General features: G+C 33.1%; 1 protein-coding gene across 1 annotated transcript; it reads right to left on the bottom strand.

The window, feature by feature from the left end:
- Nucleotides 1–9,187: 9,187 nt before the first annotated feature.
- On the bottom strand, nucleotides 9,188–11,410 carry LOC134716811 (uncharacterized). The gene has a single exon (XM_063579820.1). It carries the CDS (start codon nucleotides 11,408–11,410, stop codon nucleotides 9,188–9,190), a length of 2,223 nt encoding a protein of 740 aa, XP_063435890.1.
- Nucleotides 11,411–16,011: the final 4,601 nt, after the last annotated feature.

Raw genomic sequence — 16,011 nt, 5'->3', positions numbered from 1 at the left:
ATTCTTCTTATAATTATGCCCTTTGAACTTAGAAGTTTGGTCTAAATATAATACTGCAACAGTTTGTTTGAGCAACTCATCTGAAACTACATAACAGAATTTCATAAAACTTTGTAGTTATAATATGTAGATGTGCATACAAGAAATTTTTGTATCATATCTTTAGGAGGAGTTATGAGTCATTGAATTTCGGATTCTTGTGATATTTTGTTTGCCCAGTGACAATGTGGGGGCATGGGGTATATGAGCATATAAAAAGAAGATGTGGAATGATTGCTAGTGAGACAACTGTCCACAAGAGACCAAAATGACACAGACATTAACAACTATAGGCCAGCGTACAACCTTCAACAATGAGCAAAGCCCATTATAATCTAAAGAAAGGACAGACAAAAGTATACAAAACAATACATAAACTAAAAAATGTACAACACCTACACCCAACCAGAGACGAGGAATGAATTTAGGTGATCCAGGTATTTGAAACCAAAAGAAATGACAGACAAAAGTCTACAAAACACTAAACTGAAAACTAAAAATGTACAACATCAAGGCAACCAGAGACGAGGGAATGAACTCAGGTGACCCAGAACAGAAGTTCAACTAAGATGGTTTGTTTACTACCAGGACAGAAGTGGGTAAGTAATTGACATGTTAACAAATTTACAAATAGACAAAGTTTAGGGTGTTTTTTCATTCATTCTTTCTTCAATTCCTATTTTTAGATGTGACAAGATAAAGATGGCACATAATTTTCAAATACCGGTATATTTTTTTTAAGATCATTATTCATTGTTTGTTTTTCTTGTTTGACAAATTTTTAACTTCAATTTAACTAAAAAAAAATATGCTCCAAATTTATTAAATAGAGCAATAAAAAAAAAAAAATCACAGAAATATTGGTTTTGCATTTATCATTTGAGTCAAGCTAAGCAATGAAAAATGATGACTATTCTAACTCCATGAAAACACTGGTATCTTGCCTAATGAGAGGGTTTTGCAAGGGGTGCTACTAGAATTTTTGAAAAAGAATAAAGCTTTCACTCACTGAGTCAGAAAAAATACTCATTAGTTCCTGAGTTCTATAAGGGTAAATCAAATTCCCACGAAAAATGAAGTCCTTTTACTGAATTCCTTTTGGCTTCAAAAATAAATGATCCTGATGTCTGAAAAAAATCCTTATGCCTCTCCATGATGATAAAAAATTAAAAAAATTCACTGAGTGAAAGGGAGATAACTCATATGAAATGAAAATACAAATTTGAAAGAATTTAACTTATAGGGGACCATGCTCAGAGAAGTCATATGTGTATATTATTCTACATTAGGGAAGTTGAGTCAGTACAGTGTGTGCCTACTGCAATTTTGAAAAGGGGGTTCCAAACCCAGTAACACCATGAAACATTCAGATATTGAAAAACCCAGAGGAATCCGAATAAAAGAAGTGATTCCAACCCCTAGACTAAAAATTTAGATATTTATGTGAAGTATTTATCAATTGAAAAAATATGACTGGGTTCAGATTATTTGAATTTCATGTTTTTACTCCTAATAGATAGAACAAAATTTGAATGCAGTAATTTTTTAAATATCTCAGCTTTTGATGATTTGAAAATGCACACAATTACTGCTACTTTTACTTCTATGTGGTTACCTTAATCTGCAGGCAAAATTTCCATCACACAGATGTACTTTGTGTCATCTAGTACACCCCACGTAAAAAATAAATTAATTCCTCAATTAGTTATTTTTATATGAAAAAGTCTTCACATATATTTGTTATAAATATTCACCATTAAAACTTCTTATATTTCTATAGGATTATGATGAGCAATTTTTTTAATTTTGAAAGTTTTCATGTTATTTGTTAAAACAGTAGTCAAAAAATGATCATTTGTTCCATGATAACCATAACGCCTACTAAAAGAGTTCATTTTAATATACTCTAAAAATGTCTACATTTTCTTCTTGAATGCAGTAAAAGATTTGTGTTTTCAACAGTAAAATTATGCATCTATTAATGTGCAACAACATAAGAAGCAAAATATAAAAGTTGGAGATTAACCCAGGGTATGACACCTACTTTAAATTTAGGGTGTTAATTTGATATTAAAAATTGTAAAAGCAGAGATGATGATAGTTGAAATAACTTCAGATGAGGTTAATCAGGTTATGAAAAATTTCTCTGTTTTTACTCAACTACTGTTACAGATTGTCATTTGATCCAAGGATGGACAGGGTTTTTTAACAATGTCTAATTGGTTTGTCAGTGCCTTTTTTGTGGGTTTTCAAAAGTAAATGCATTTTTTTTTGTTCTACATTAAAAAAAAAAAGATGTAATTTTAATTAAAAAATTTTGAATTATGTTTTATTAGAAATAATTTTCCTTAGATTTATCCATTTTCAATACATTGCCGTTGTCAGTAGAATGACAAAGTACTTTTAAATAATTTAAACTTGCTGTCTGGTGCATGCAAAGTTTCAAAGCAAAACATCCTTTATTTTTAGTGATTTGATGTAGACTAAGCAAATATCAAATGATCATTTCAGAAATACATAATTCTTGGAGCGCTGCTAGACTTCACTAACATAGTTGCTTATTGGTGTCTAAGTAGCAGGGTTGGTTATATCTTCTGTTTGTTTCAGTTGTTCTGTGGATGTTTCTTTGGTTATTTGGTATTCATGGTATGGTATTTACTATTCAAAGTACATATGTAATTCTGAAATGAAAAACATTTGATATTTTTACAGTTATTAAGGGCGGGGAATTGATGTTGGTGCGTAAAGCTGCTTGGAACTTTGTTTCTGTACAAATTCATGCTATTTTTAATTTCTTATATTCAAAAGTTTAAAAAGCAAATAGTTTAAAAATCACAATCTAATTAATATTTGGCATATTTTAATGAATTGGAAAAGGAAAAATTTGAAAACATATTTTTAATTTTAAGTTAAAAATAGAGAGATGAAAGATACCAGAGAGACAGTCAAACTCATAAATCGAAAATAAACTGACAACGCTGTGGATAATTATTGTGTAGTAAAAATTGATTTAAATTTAACTCCAGCTTCTTCAAAATTGTTTCTTGGTAACTGCAACTCGAAAGAACTGATAGCTATGAAGTAAAAATACATTTTTAGAACAGTAGAGCTATGCAGGAACATATACATATATAGATATACTGTTCCCAGAATCATTACACAACAAAACTTATCATTCATGAAAATATGAGGTCCCACAATAAAGTGCACAGTTGAATTAAATAAACAAATTAATAAAATTCCTAAAAGTGTTGACTGTGAGCTTCATACAAAATGTACTTTTTTAGCTCACCTGGCCCGAAGGGCCAAGTGAGCTTTTCTCATCACTTGGCGTCCGGCGTCTGTCGTCGTCGTCGTCGTCCGTCGTCCGTCGTCGTCCGTCGTCGTCCGTCGTCGTTAACTTTTACAAAAATCTTCTCCTCTGAAACTACTGGGCCAAATTGAACCAAACTTGGCCACAATCATCATTGGGGTATCTAGTTTAAAAAATGTGTGGCGTGACCCGGTCAACCAACCAAGATGGCCGCCACGGCTAAAAATAGAACATAGGGGTAAACTGCAGTTTTTGGCTAATAACTCAAAAACCAAAGCATTTAGAGGAAATCTGACATGGGGTAAAAATGTTTATCAGGTCAAGATCTATCTGCCCTGAAATTTTCAGATGAATCGGTCAACCCGTTGTTGGGTTGCTGCCCCTGAATTGGTAATTTTGTGGAAATTATGCAGTTTTTGGTTGTTATCTTGAATATTATTATAGATAGAGATAAACTGTAAACAGCAATAATGTTTAGTAAAGTAGGATTTACAAATAAGTCAACATGACCGAAATGGTCAGTTGACCCGTTTAGGAGTTATTGCCCTTTATAGTCAATTTTTAACCATTTTTCGTAAATCTTAGTTATCTTTTACAAAAATCTTCTCTTCTGAAACTACTGGGCCAAATTGAACCAAACTTGGCCACAATCATCATTGGGGTATCTAGTTTAAAAAATGTGTGGCGTGACCCGGTCAACCAACCAAGATGGCCACCACGGCTAAAAATAGAACATAGGGGTAAACTGCAGTTTTTGGCTTATAACTCAAAAACCAAAGCATTTAGAGGAAATCTGACATGGGGTAAAAATGTTTATCAGGTCAAGATCTATCTGCCCTGAAATTTTCAGATGAATCGGTCAACCCGTTGTTGGGTTGCTGCCCCTGAATTGGTAATTTTGTGGAAATTTTGCAGTTTTTGGTTGTTATCTTGAATATTATTATAGATAGAGATAAACTGTAAACAGCAATAATGTTTAGTAAAGTAGGATTTACAAATAAGTCAACATGACCGAAATGGTCAGTTGACCCGTTTAGGAGTTATTGCCCTTTATAGTCAATTTTTAACCATTTTTCGTAAATCTTAGTTATCTTTTACAAAAATCTTCTCCTCTGAAACTACTGGGCCAAATTGAACCAAACTTGGCCACAATCATCATTGGGGTATATAGTTTAAAAAATGTGTGGCGTGACCCAGTCATCCAACCAAGATGGCCGCCACGGCAAAAAATAGAACATAGGGGTAAACTGCAGTTTTTGGCTTATAACTCAAAAACCAAAGCATTTAGAGGAAATCTGACATGGGGTAAAAATGTTTATCAGGTCAAGATCTATCTGCCCTGAAATTTTCAGATGAATCGGTCAACCCGTTGTTGGGTTGCTGCCCCTGAATTGGTAATTTTGTGGAAATTTTGCAGTTTTTGGTTATTATCTTGAATATTATTATAGATAGAGATAAACTGTAAACAGCAATAATGTTTAGTAAAGTAGGATTTACAAATAAGTCAACATGACCGAAATGGTCAGTTGACCTGTTTAGGAGTTATTGCCCTTTATAGTCAATTTTTAACCATTTTTCGTAAATCTTAGTTATCTTTTACAAAAATCTTCTCCTCTGAAACTACTGGGCCAAATTAATCCAGACTTGGCAATCATCATCTTTGGGGTATCTTGTTTTAAAAATGTGTCCGGTGACCCGACTATCAAATCAAGATGGCCGCCACAGCTAAAAATAGAACATAGGGGTAAAATGCAGTTTTTGGCTTATAACTCAAAAACCAAAGCATTTAGAGCAAATCCAACACGGGGTTAAATTATTAATCAGATCAAGATCTATCTGCCCTATAATTTTCAGATGAATCGGTCAACCCATTGTTGGGTTGCTGCCCCTGAATCGGTAATTTTAAGGAAATTTTGCTGTTTTTGGTTATTATCTTAAATTTTATTATAGATAGAGATAAACTGTAAACAGCAATTATGTTCAGCAAAGTAAGATTTACAAATAAGTCAACACGACGGAAATTGTCAATTGACCCCCTAAGGAGTTATTGTCCTTTATAGTCAATTTTTAACAATTTTCATAAAATTTGTAAATTTTTATTAACATTTTCCACTGAAACTACTGGGCCAAGTTCATTATAGATAGAGATAAATGTAAGCAGCAAGACTAGTAAAGTAAGATTTACAAACACATCACCATCACCAAAACACAATTTTGTCATGAATCCATCTGCTTCCTTTGTTTAATATTCACATAGACCAAGGTGAGCGACACAGGCTCTTTGGAGCCTCTAGTTTTACAACCCAATGAAGTTACAAAAAGAAGCATTTAATTCTTTAATGAAGGAGAAGGTCTAATTTCAGATGAAAAATTCGAAGTAGTTAGTTCTGTTTAAAAAAAAATGTCATTTTTTAAACACTTAATTAATATCTACTTCATTCGATATAATTAGTTATTGTAATAGATTTTGACTGGCTTGATAATCAAAAAGTTCAAATCCAAGCATAAATATGAAAAATCTATCAAATATATCACTTTTCTAATGATTTTTGTCTAAAATGGAAGTGGCCACATTGGCGTTCACTCTCAAAATGTATATGTACTATGTATTATCAATAAATAATACATAAATTTAAATATTAAGAATTAACACAAGTGCGGCCACTACCTTTAGAGAAAACCGTCTTAAAATGAGCCAAATTTTTAAATTGTAATGATATTAGTATTTTTGCATGTCATAATGATGCTAGTATCTGATGCATGTTCCGATTGTATTATCAAAAACAGTCCATATTTATGTATAACAAAAGCATGCTACTTTTCAATAAATAATTAAAAGTTAACATTTTATCAACTTTGTAAAAAGGCTATATTTAAGGCCATAAAGGAGTCCTACTGGGCCTTCTCCTTTATGGTAAAAGTAGTCAATAACATTATTTTTTTAAGTTTATGACAACTAGCAATACTAAACTGACAATGATAGACACTACATGATTACAATATCTCAATTGCCTTATTTTTTTCTGGTAGAAATGTAAGCAATGTCAATCTGAATGTTGCTTAGGAAGTTCAGATTTGAAATTGTATCCTTAAAAGCTTGACAGCTGGTGCAAGAAAGTTGACATTATTAGGTGTAAATGTAATTAGGGCCCCGCCGACAAAGGCGGGTCGCCCTATAGTGATCAGTCTGTCCGTCCGTCCGTCTGTCCGTCTGTCCGTCCGTCCGTCTGTCCGTAACACTTTCGTGTCCGCTCCATATCTAGAGAACCATTATGATTTCATACTTAATACTTAACATGATTATCAACCAACACCAGAGGGTGTGTCATGTTGTATGTACAACTTTCTAGGTCAAAGGTCAAGGTCAAAAAATTTGGTTTTAGTTGACAACCCCCTGTCCTGTGGTGAAGATCGTGTCCGCTCCATATCTAGATAACCGTTATGATTTTAAAGTTTATACTTGACATCCATTTCAACAACCACCAGAGGGCGTGTCATGATGTATGTACAACTTCCTAGGTCAAAGGTCAACGTCAAAAAAACTTTGGTTTCAGTTGACAATCCTGTGTCCTGTGGTGAAGATTGTGTCCGCTCTATATCTTGAGAACCATTATGATTTCAAATATTATACTTGACATCCATTTTAACCAACACCAGAGTGTGTGTCATGATGTATGTACCACTTCCTAGGTCAAAGGTCTGTCTGTCTGTCTGTTGGTCTGTCCATCGCTAACAAATTTGATCCACACTATATTTTGAGAGGACAGCTATTATTATTTCATACTTTATACCTGACAAACATTTTCAACTTAACATATATATAAACCAACACCAGAGAATGTGTCATAATGTATGCATCCTAGGTCTAAGGTCAGTCTGTCAGTCTGTCCATCCGTTTGTTGTTCTTAACAAATTGTGTCCGCTCTACCTCTCGAGAACTGTTAATATTTCATACTTTATACTTGGTGGGTCATAATATATTGAAGGCATAATTCTAAAAATATGTGACAAATATCAATTGGGCAGCACCTTTAAACATATTGTTCAAACATCAATCCATACATCCAGAAGTCACCTTAGAGTAGTCAACAATTAGTTCACATCATGCAGTCATATCACTATTATACTATGAAAGTAAGATGAGAATATTTATCAGTTTTAACTTAAAATCTTAGATTGAAATCACACATGAGACTCCTTAGAGTAGTCAACAATTAGTTCACATCATGCAGTCATATCACTATTATACTATGAAATAGTACTATCACTATTACCCCACGTTATTGACAGCGGGGCCCACAGAGATGGCTTCCATCTCAATGATATCTAGTTTCTGCAGTTTTTTTTAATAATTAATGTAGTTTGAGCAAAATTTGATAAGCATGTCAAGTTCTATCAACCATTAAAATTTTCAAGATTTTTTTTTACCCAATTTGAGTAATGTCCTCGAAAGACAATGTGACCCATTTTAGCTCACCTGTCCCAAAAGGCCAAGTGAGCTTTTCTCATCACTTGACGTCCGTCGTCCGTCGTTGTCGTCGTTAACTTTTTACATTTTGACCTTCTTCTAGAGAACCACTGAATGGAATGGAACCAACCATGGCATGAATGTTCCTTATGAGGAGCTGACCAAATTTTTACTTTGTAGCCGATCCATCATCCAAGACTGCTGCCAGCGGGTGTCTTAGTTTAACATAGAACCCTACAGGAAATACATACAAATGTCTTCTCTTAGAGAACCACTAAATGGAATAAAAACCAAACATAGCACAAATGTTCCTTACGAGATGCTGACCAAGTGCTGTTACTTTGTAGCCGATCCATCATTCAAGATGGCCACCATCATATTCAAAACAGTGTGGTCCTGGCCATTTATTGACGACCTAAATTATCCCATTGACTGGGACAGATTAGGTGAACGTTTGTCGGTAACAATCACTGCTCACTATGTACTTGTTAAAAGACACTGAATCTGTGGGGTCACCAAAGGTTCTCAACACCTAAATAAAGCAATTCGAAAAACGAATCCGGAATAATACGATGTGTTGATTTATATTAATAATATAAATCAAAACATAAAGGTTATTCCTGAATAATTTTTCGAATTATTTTATTATTAAAGGCGTTAAGAACCTTTGGTGACCCCACAGTTTAAATTCTATAATAAGTAAGTAGTGAGCAGTGGTTTCGTTACAGACAAACGTTCACCTAATCTGTCCCAGTCAAAGGGATAATTTAAGTCATCAATCAATGGCCAGGACCACACTGTTTTGAATTTGATTCTATTTATATTTAGTTTGTAGCTTACGTATTTTGAGTTGTACCGTGTATGCATTTTTTATTTCTGTGATTTGGCTACTTCACTTTGCAAATGAAATTTAACCACTCTATAAACTGGAAATATTTTTTGTCTTTTTTTTCATGATTTCTATGCGAAGGAATTATTTTATAATTGGTATTGAGCTTCATATATGTTTAAGTTCTAATGTGCTGCCACTTCCTGTCTGTTTCTCTATGAATAGATATGGAAGGTATATTTTAGCACTGTCGAGAATGTGGTGTAAATATAATAGATATAATAGTAAGAGCTAGGTCGACATTGTTGCTAAAAGTGGTTTTCACTTCTCAAATTATAAGGTATATATTTAGGGGAATATAAGACTGAATAAACTTGTATTTGTATAAGTATGCAGGTGTCATCCCATTAATACATTATGAAACAGAAAAAGCTAATATGCTTTATTTCGTCTTTACTCCAAGGTTTCTAATTCTAAGTCAGAGTAAGGTTTTTGTCTCAATCAGTAACAACCTAAACCAGACGAGTCATTATTCATCTCAATAAAGTTTAATCTCACGACTGATTTGTTCAAAGATGTCCAGTATATGCATAAGCATTATACATATGTGGTAAGTTGCTGCATTTTGTACTCTATTGTCCGCTAAAGAAATTGACTCCTGAAAGCAACTAAAAGCCTGTTGATATTTTCCATTCAAATAATAACAGTTCCCAAGAAGATTAAGAGCACGATACCTTTGATATCCGCCCTTAATGCTTTCAATAGTTGAATGTAATTGGTCTAATGCATTTTCTAATTCCTTTCGCTTTCCAATTTTATAGTATCCAAAACAAAGTAAAAATTGTGCGTAAACGCATGGATGAAATAAAATGGAATCCTTATATTTTTTGTCTCGGTTCAATTGTGTAACATAGCATTCGTATCCAACAGGTGTTGGAACACAGTGTATATCATTTGGAGAAAATACAACATCAAAAGTATGGGGCATCTCTTTTTTCATATGTTTTTTTAGATTTTGTCGTTGTTCCGGAATTCCTTCTATTGTTAGCTGTATACATCTTTTCTCAGAACAACGTCCAACATACATTAAGACGTTGTCGACTTTCAGGATTTCCAGAACCATTTTGTTTGCAATGGCAACACGACCTTCGTTTAGGTGAACCGAGGCAATATAAAGCATTCCGGACATATGATCAATGGGACATCCACGTCCAATACTATGAATAGCTGCCTCTACCGTGAAAAAACTGTCATCGATACACTCCCGATATCTATCGTAATTTATTGGACTTTTGACATATCTATAATAAAGCATTCCAACTCTGATACTATAAAAATACCATGCCGGTATGAACATCTTCTCCTCTGATGTAATTCCTTGAAATGACAGTTTGTCATCCAATGTAAAGAAATCCTTGACTATCAGTCCTGCTATTTCTTTTTCGTCGTATTGGAAACTACTTAAACATATATTGAATTCAAACACGTGCGAATGAATATCTTGATACATTTCTTCAACTGCAAAATACAATTCATTCAGACGAGGGAGAAGTTTACATTGTTGCAAAAAAACTGTTGTATCTTTTCCACTGGTTTCCCATGTTTCTGCAAGATCTTTTATATCATGCAAACATTCAAGGACACTGGTTTCTATATTGTTCATTATTTCTCTTATTTTATCTAGAGCAAATATTTTGTCTTTTTCATTTTTTAATTTGTTTGCAAACAAGTTTCTTTTTCTATGAAAATAATGTTCTAACGCCTCATTCTCTATGCACCCTAAAAGTCTTTCAAAGCAGATAGTCATACACTGCAAAAGATTTTCTTGTTGCCATATAGATGTGCCTTGTTCTTCTAATAGCCAAAACAAGTTAGTTTTTAGTTGATAAGAACTCAGCTCATCAGAGATAGTCGGCTCAATGTATTTTTTCAATATTTTTTTCATTAAAATATAACAATGGAGTTGTGTGTCGTTGAAGCTCCACACCAATTCTCTTTCTTGCAGTAGAAAAGATATTCGCCACTCTCTAGAAAAATTAGAAGAAATTCTATCTCCCACGGGAACCGCGTGACAACTTTGCATTTTAATTGTATCTATTATTTCAGTTTTCGGCCAATCATGAAGGCGTTTTCTTCTGAACCACTCTTTGGCCTCATGAGGCCACTCTTCACATTGGAGGCTATAAGCATGGTCCTTCTCCTCTTTAAGCTTTCCTATATATCTTCCTAACGAAGAATGTACCTCGCACATTGTGCATGGGCCATGTCGTACATTCGGAGGCACACAAAAACCAAGACGTTTCGGTAAGTTGACAAAAAATTTTACAAACTTGTCGCTGGAAAGAAATATACCATCGTTTTGTTCCTCAAGTAAATTTTGGATACTGCCTTGACACGCTTGTAAAAAATCGCATTCTTCATTCCCCAAGTGGTTTACTTTAAGTCTGCAATATCCAGGTTGGCTAACATTGGCATTCAATTCGAAAACATGGCCATGAACAAGTGCTGCATTTTCTTTTGACATACAAACAGTTATATCAGGTACTACTGTCATTTGATCAAAGTCACTCTCTTTCGTTTCAGTGCCTTCTGCTTGACTACCACCATATATTGTATCAATCTTGTGTTTGTTTATAAACTCAATGACTTGTGTCGACGACTTCGAAAGGCGTGTTAACTTCTCACTAATGCCATTCATGCCATCAATGCACAATGCTTTGCTTACAACTTTTGATAATTCTTTCGAGTCGTCGTTTGACATGGCTACATCTGAAATAGAAAGTAAAATGAAACAATAAACAAAACACTAATTTTTCATTCTCATCAACAACGGTCAAATAAAAAAAAATGTATAATGTTGGAGAAGTACTGAAATTCAATGTTTAATAAAAAGCATATAAAGAATGACGTCCGGTACATTTTCATAGGCTGCTTTACACAGGTATTAGTTTTAACTTCATCAACAGAAAGTTTAAGAATGGAGGGTATGATTGACACCATTGTTTTAATCGATCAATTAACTAGTATAGGTAATTATACGGTCTTCAATGCACTTCAAAAGCTCTTTGTTGTCATAACTAGGTATAGAGAAAACAGAAGATAACATGAAACCGAACTCCGGGGAAAATTCAAAAATACGGGAAAGTCCATAAACAACTGGCAAAACAAAATGCTTGAACACAAAAATTAACAGAACGACTGGAAAACAACCGTCATATTCCTGGCTTGGTGTGATAATTCTGGTTTCGTAGCTAGCTTAACCTCAAACTTGCATGACAGTTGCATTAAATTTAAACAAATTAAGTGTGAGCAACAAAAAAGACACAATAAGTAAAAGTGACAATGATTGGAATTTATATTAGTACAGTGATGAATGTGAAATATTTCAAACTAGAAACAATGATCTATAAACATACACACTATGAACCATTGTTTTAATTAAATAAAGCAAAAATCGGCCATCACGAAATTACAAGTTTCAATGGCATATGATATATATATATTCTTACATGGCATTTTTCATATCAGACCCCTTATCAGCCCTAGGTCATGATATCAGCCCGAGAGCCAACAGTTTTTAGGAGCGCTGTGATTGGTTGTAAGGGTACAAATGAATATATATTTTTTTTATTTACAAATGTATGATCTATGAATAACCGAAGTATGTTTATTTACAATATAAATATTGAAACCTATTAAAATATTTTCTAGAGACTTCCAAATTTTCCTAAATTTTGTATAAAATTTCGTTGGGCATGGTTAACATAAACATACTCCGTTGGAAGTTGGTCGTGATAGTATTTGGCTTCAATTTTTTAAACAGATGATAACAAATTACTTACACCACACATTACTGTTTTATCCAGGTTATTATTATAAAAAGTGGTAAATTTAGAAAATGTTCGTATTGTCGCATCTGACATGCAGAATAAATAGTACCGTTTCCCTTATATTTTCTATTCGTATGTAAAGTAATGATAATTAACCACCCAGTTCATTTGTATGATTTTAGTTTAAAGCAACTATCATCTATGTGCACAGTATTTATTTGTTTTATACAGTTTGATTTTGAAGAAATGCCGATAAAGTTAGCTGAACTATTCCTATACTATTCTGTATTAATAGTCTTTTAAATATTATAAAATGCATCAAATAACATAATTAGAAACCTAATCTTGATTTATATCCAAATTTAAAAAATAATACATGTGACATTACTTTATGGAGCGTTAATCCATTCGTGTTACAGACACACACTTCGTAATTAGGTCTTTCCACCTTTCCGTGGAAAGACCTATTGAATTTGTTCTGATTATTATTAGGTCTTTCCACCTTTCCGTGGAAAGACCTATTGAATTTGTTCTGATTATTATTATTAGGTCTTTCCACCTTTCCGTGGAAAGACCTATTGTATTTGTTCTGATTATTATTATTAGGTCTTTCCACCTTTCCGTGGAAAGACCTATTGTATTTGTTCTGATTATTATTAGGTCTTTCCACTTTTCCGTGGAAAGACCTATTGTATTTGTTCTGATTATTAGGTCTTTCCACTTTTCCGTGGAAAGACCTATTGAATTTGTTCTGATTATTAGGTCTTTCCACTTTTCCGTGGAAAGACCTATTGAATTTGTTCTGATTATTATTTTTTTTTTTTTTCTTCCGCCTAAATTTTTTTCTTGCGTAGTATTGATGTTTCAAAAGATGTCGCTCAGATATTTGGAATATGATGTCGTATAGTTTATACGCTTTAAAAATTTACAACTGCGTAACAAAATACTTTACGTTGTAAGAGTTATCTCCCCAAACACTGTTTTTCTTGTGGCCACTACTCCTTCGCAACCGTAAAAGATTACGACAAATTTATTTTACCAAATTGCTCGTTACATCTTCAGGATTAGGATATTACTTTGAACCGAAGCTATCCGGAGACTCCATATGAGAGTTATTTCCCCTTATGCATTTGATATAAGTGATATGCGTTTCTTACTGGTAAACCATCAGTGATATAGGCCTAGGGTCTTTATATTTGAGGTCCTTGGTCCAAAAAAATGAAAATAAGGTCAAGGTCAAAGGTCAAGGTCATATTCAAAATTTTGATTTTGGCTTATTTTCTCTTATTTTCAACAACCATGAAAGATATGGACAAATTCTTTTTACTAAATTGTGAGTTGCGACATGTTGTAACTTATAAATTTTGGTTGGAAGGGTGCGTAAACAATAAATGAGAGTTTTTGTTCATCTTATGTTTTAAATCATGCCTATAGTGATATAACTCATTAACCATACATATTACAGACCTAGGGTCTTTTTGTTTGAGGTCCTTGGTTGCTGACCTTGAAATTGAGGTCAAGGTCAAAGGTTAATAGGACGTTCTAGATTTTGACCTTTGCTTTAAATTCAAATTTATACATTATAAAGTCATATGAACTGACATTTTAGATTGATTTAAAGTATTTTGATAATAAAATAGATCTTTACCTGTGGAAAGACCTTCAATTGTTCTTTGAACAATTGGTTTTTAATTAGGTCTTTCCACTTTTCCGTGGAAAGACCTATTGAATTTGTTCTGATTATTAGGTCTTTCCACCTTTCCGTGGAAAGACCTATTGTATTTGTTCTGATTATTATTTTTTTTTTTTTTCTTCCGCCTAATTTTTTTTCTTGCGTAGTATTAAAGTTTCAAAAGATGTCGCTTAGATATTTGAAACATGATATCATATAGTTTATACGCTTTAAAAATTTACAACGACAAAATAAAATACTTTACGTTGTAAGAGTTATCTACCCTAACACTGTTTTTCTTGTGGCCACTACTCCTTCGCAACTGTAAAAGATTACGACAAATTTATTTTACCAAATTGCTCGTTACATCTTCAGGATTAGGATATTCATTTAGACCGATGCTTTACGGAGACTCCATATGAGAGTTATTCCCCCTTTTTCATTTGATTCAAGTGATATGCATTTCTAACTAGTAAACCATACGTGATAGAGACCTAGGGTCCTCAGTTTTTAGGTCCTTGGTCCAAAAAAAAAAAAATGAGGTCAAGGTCAAAGGTCAAGGTCATATTCTAAATTTTGATTTTGGCTTATTTTCACTTATTTTCAAATTCCGGTTGACATATAGACAAATAATTTTTCATAAATTGTTAGTTGTGACATGTCCTTACTTGTATATTTTGATTAAAAGGGTGTGCAGACTATAAATGGGAGTTTTTGCCCATCTTACATTTAGAATTACACATAAAGTGATATTACTCCTTAACCAAATATATTAAAGACCTAGGGTCTTTTGATTGAAGGACCTTGGTTTGTGACCTTGAAATTGAGGTCAAGGTCATAGGTTTATAGGACGTTCTAGATTTTGACCTTTGCTTTAAATTCATATTGATACATCATAAAGCCATAGGAACTAACATTTTAAACTGATTTTTCATATTTCAATATCAAAATAGATCTTTACCTGTGGAAAGACATTCAATTGTTCTTTGAACAATTGGTTTTTAATTATTAGGTCTTTCCACTTTTCCGTGGAAAGACCTATTGAATTTGTTCTGATTATTATTTTTTTTTTTTTTTTTCTTCCGCCTAAATTTTGTTCTTGCGTAGTATTGATGTTTCAAAAGATGTCGCTTAGATATTTGGAATATGATGTCGTATAGTTTATACGCTTTAAAAATTTACAACTGCGTAACAAAATACTTTACGTTGTAAGAGTTATCTCCCCAAACACTGTTTTTCTTGTGGCCACTACTCCTTCGCAACTATAAAAGATTACGACAAATTTATTTTACCAATTTGCTCGTTACTTCTTCAGGATTAGGATATTCCTTTGAACCGAAGCTATCCGGAGACTCCATATGAGAGTTATTTCCCCTTATGCATTTGATATAAGTGATATGCGTTTCTAACTGGTAAACCATCAGTGATATAGGCCTAGAGTCTTTGGATTTAAGTTCCTTGGTCCAAAAAAATGAAAAGAAGGTCAAGGTCAAAGGTCAAGGTCATATTCTAAATTTTGATTTTGGCTTATTTTCTCTTATTTTCAACAACCGTGAAAGATATTGACAAATTATTTTTACTAAATTGTGAGTTGCGACATGTTGTAACTTATAAATTTTGGTTGCAAGAGTGCGTAAACAATAAATGAGAGTTTTCGCCCATCTTATATTTAAAATCATGCCTAAAGTGATATAACTCATTAACCATACATATTACAAACCTAGGGTCTTTTTATTTGAGGTCCTTGGTTGTTGACCTTGAAATTGAGGTCAAGGTCAAAGGTTAATAGGACGTTCTAGATTTTGACCTTTGCTTTAAATTCATATTTATACATTATAAAGTCATAGGAACTGACATTTT

This window comes from Mytilus trossulus, chromosome 4 (genome assembly GCF_036588685.1).
Source record: "Mytilus trossulus isolate FHL-02 chromosome 4, PNRI_Mtr1.1.1.hap1, whole genome shotgun sequence".
Taxonomy (NCBI): domain Eukaryota; kingdom Metazoa; phylum Mollusca; class Bivalvia; order Mytilida; family Mytilidae; genus Mytilus; species Mytilus trossulus.
The sequence above is the reverse complement of the archived record's forward strand: the minus strand, read 5'-3'. Positions and strand labels throughout refer to the sequence as shown.